This window comes from Triticum urartu, unplaced genomic scaffold (assembly GCF_003073215.2).
Source record: "Triticum urartu cultivar G1812 unplaced genomic scaffold, Tu2.1 TuUngrouped_contig_5042, whole genome shotgun sequence".
NCBI lineage: Eukaryota > Viridiplantae > Streptophyta > Magnoliopsida > Poales > Poaceae > Triticum > Triticum urartu.
The window spans coordinates 1-3,352 of record NW_024115682.1 but is presented as its reverse complement, the minus strand read 5'-3'; the positions used below and the strand labels follow the sequence as shown (position 1 = coordinate 3,352).

Here is a 3,352-nt window from a genome sequence, read left to right as displayed (position 1 = left end):
TCCTGGCTATATGTGGTAGAAGTGGACGCCTGCCTTGCCGCGTCGTTTTATAATCGCCAGCATTTTTTTATCATGCATGAAGCGGCGTTATATTAACATTGGAGGTCCAAAACATGTCATAAGTTTAGCTAAGTTGAACCTTCGTCAACATCACCAGTGCTTGGCTATATTCGTGCTTGGCCGTGGTTGCCGGCGGGGAAGCTTCGAGGTGAAGATGTGTCGTTCGCTTATCGCTGTTGTTGAGTGGCACGTGTAATTTGCCCCCTACTGGGATTGTAATCACTTCTTCTAAAATCGCAGGTCTTTAGTAAATTAATAAAAAAAACTATGGAGGAATATACTCGGAAAAAATATTTTAAAAAAACACTATGAAGGAATCTCCACTTTGTAATTGGCCAGTTGTTATGATATGCCAAACCGTATCCCTTATAACCTTCGTCTCTCTTGGTTGTCAAAGGGCATATCCTGGCTATATATATGTAGCAGAAGTGGACGCCCGCCTTGCCGTTTTATTTTGCCGCCTTACTTTTTCTTTTATCTTGCAATGGAGCGGCGTTATATTAACACTGGAGGTCCAAAACATGTCATAAGTTTAGCTAAGCTGACTCTCTTATGCTCCCAAAAAAACAGGTTCTGTAACTATTCCCAGGTACAATAAGAAGAGAATAGAAATGCCTTGAACCGGATGGTGTCAGGTACACAGCGTACTCCCTCTGTATCAAAGTATAAGACGTTTTTTGACACTACGATACAGAGGGAGTAAATAGCAACACTAGACCCGAGTGGCATAAATATTACAACATTCAGGGAAATAATTTGGCCATGTACACACAAACTGATGATAAAGGAAACAACATGTGGTCATATACTTCCTTTAGAATTGATGATATAGGAAGCAATGTGTTCAGGGAAATATACATGTGCTAATTTGTGCAGAAATATACCTTCTTCTAGCATCCATGCATTCCTAGTGTATAAAATTACAATTTGAGTACCATAACATCTGAGCAAACACATAACAAGCTGAGTGCCACGAAAAGGCATCATGACATGACCATACAGAAAAGTTGAACAGCTTCAGGGATGCTACCCCTGAAAATCGCTAAACAGGCAACCACCAAACACTACCCAACACAGTCTATCTATCTTCCCAACACAATAACGAAAAGGGACCAAGCAACGGCGACTTGAATCTTGCAGGAACCGAGGTCGCACACGCCGTGGCTCGTGCCGTAGTTCTCCGGCTTGAACTCAGCTGTACCCCGCGCAAGGAAACCGGACAGAGAGGCATCCACAGCAACCGTCAGTTTCTCTCTTAGATCTACAGAAACAACCCGCCTTGAGAGCTCGATCGCGCCGTCCGAACCGACGGGCAGTTCTCTGTCTCCAGAACGAAGCAAGACGATCTCCCCGTCTACGCCGGAGGTGAGGGCGACAACCTGTCCTCGGTGGTTCTCCGGCCATGACCCGTCGACGATCTTGACGCTGATGGTGGCCTCGACCGAGCGCGGCCGCAGCGCCACTTCGTACTCGAGCGTGCAGCGGTTGTGGGGGATGGACATGGAGAGCTTGCGTGCACAAGCATTCCCATCGCCGTAGTAGAAGACACCAAAAGCCAGCATTTCGTCCTCGGACTCCCCTTTTCCCTTCACTTTTAGCTGGAATTCGAACGTGATCGGATCGAGGAACACTACCCCGCGGGATGGGCCTGTTAACAGCAAGAATGGATCCTGCAACACAGGCATTACCTGGTGATTAATCAACTGACAGACTTGTAGAAATATGTCTTGTTGTTTCCAACAAGCAGAGATGCAACCAGCATATTATGCTAATCAAAGGTTGATCCAAAAGGATGTTTATTTGTTCGATTGCTTAGTTGTTCAAGGTTGAAATTAGATAAACATAGAGGTTGGTCAGCGTAAACATTGAATGAGAAGTACATCTACAATTGCACAGTAGATTAAGAGGCCAGGTAGTACTAGCAGCAGCAAGAGATTGTTGACAAAGCAGGTAAAAACAGAGAAAATTAGGTGGTACTCACGTTTTGCGTGAGGGTTTGGCAGTTATCCCTTGCGCACCTAAAGAGATAGTTGCGATTGCGATCCATCGAGTCTCTGGTGGCGACATAGCCATGGACATGCAGTGGCCACTTGAGACCATCTGTTGGGGCCCTGACCCTGATGGAGAAGATCTGCACGGTCTGTTCTCTGAAAAGGTATTCCGGGGTGGGCGGTTCGGATGTGTAGCACATGGGACCGATACCCGCTGCGAGAAGACAAATTAAGTTAGTGATGAATACTTGCTGTACAAATAAAGATACAGGTAGACACTTAGACAATGGTACTGGCATGTTATTGGAAAACAGTAACAGACAACACTAAGTAGCAGCATACACCAGAAAATAGATATGAATGTCATCCATGTTCTTATCTATGGCTGAGTTGGCTTTTCTATACATAAGTAATCAGTTATCGAAAACGGACCATACAGCCAGATGAATAGGAAAAGACTGGAACTAGGATCTTTACCAGCCTTGTTCCGTGTATGCAATCAGATGGAAAAGAAAAACAGGCATACAGTTTTAGTAACTATTGTCCCAGCAATTATGCAGTGCAAAGGTCTCTGATCAATGGTTTGGATTCGTGGCTGTGGCATCCAATCTAATCTAACAAGGGCAACAACAAAACAGCTTTAATTTGACCAGCGGTCCAGTTTCAGTAACTATGTTCCTAGGCTATCATAGCAATTTTATGCAGTGCAAAGGGTCTGTGGTCAATGGGTTGAATTTGTGGTTGTGGCATTGAATCTAGAGATCTAACAACAGCAACAACAAAACAGATTTAATCTCACCAGCACTCTAGTTTCAGTAACTATATATGATCCTAGCAATATGCAGTGCAAAGGGTCTGTGACCTACGCATAGGATTTGTGGCTGTGGCATGTAATCCAATCCAATGTAACAACATCAGCAACAAAATTGCTTCAATTTCCAGCGTCGATAGATCGGGTCATTCCCTTGTGTGATTGATCCTTACACTAACTGAACATGTAAGGCGTGGCACTAGAAAAATCAGGCGCAAGTAGAGGGTTTCTTCTCACTTCCGTCGTCGAAGGAGCCGAAATTGCCGGCCCATCTCCTCTCCCAGACCCGACGGTGCACGGCGATCGCGTCCTCCTCCTTGTAATCCCCCGCCACCGGCGCCGAGCTCCGGGCCGGAGGCGGCCGCTTTTCCCCGTCGCGGGGAGGCGGGCGCTTCCTCCTCAGGGCCGCCTTGCGCTTCACTTGACCCCTCTGCGACGGAGCGGCCGTGCGTTTGCCTTGCCGCCGCCGCCGACGACGACGGCCGCCTCC

General features: G+C 46.6%; 1 protein-coding gene across 1 annotated transcript; it reads right to left on the bottom strand.

Annotated features, from left to right (window-relative positions):
- Positions 1-864: 864 nt before the first annotated feature.
- LOC125528696 lies at positions 865-3,333 on the bottom strand. The gene is made up of 3 exons (XM_048693133.1): positions 3,100-3,333; positions 2,042-2,265; positions 865-1,730 (listed from the first exon to the last, which is right to left on the bottom strand). Exons 2-3 carry the CDS (start codon positions 2,249-2,251, stop codon positions 1,143-1,145), a joined length of 798 nt encoding a protein of 265 aa, XP_048549090.1. The 5' UTR covers positions 2,252-2,265; positions 3,100-3,333; the 3' UTR covers positions 865-1,142.
- Between the last annotated feature and the right edge of the window lie 19 nt (positions 3,334-3,352).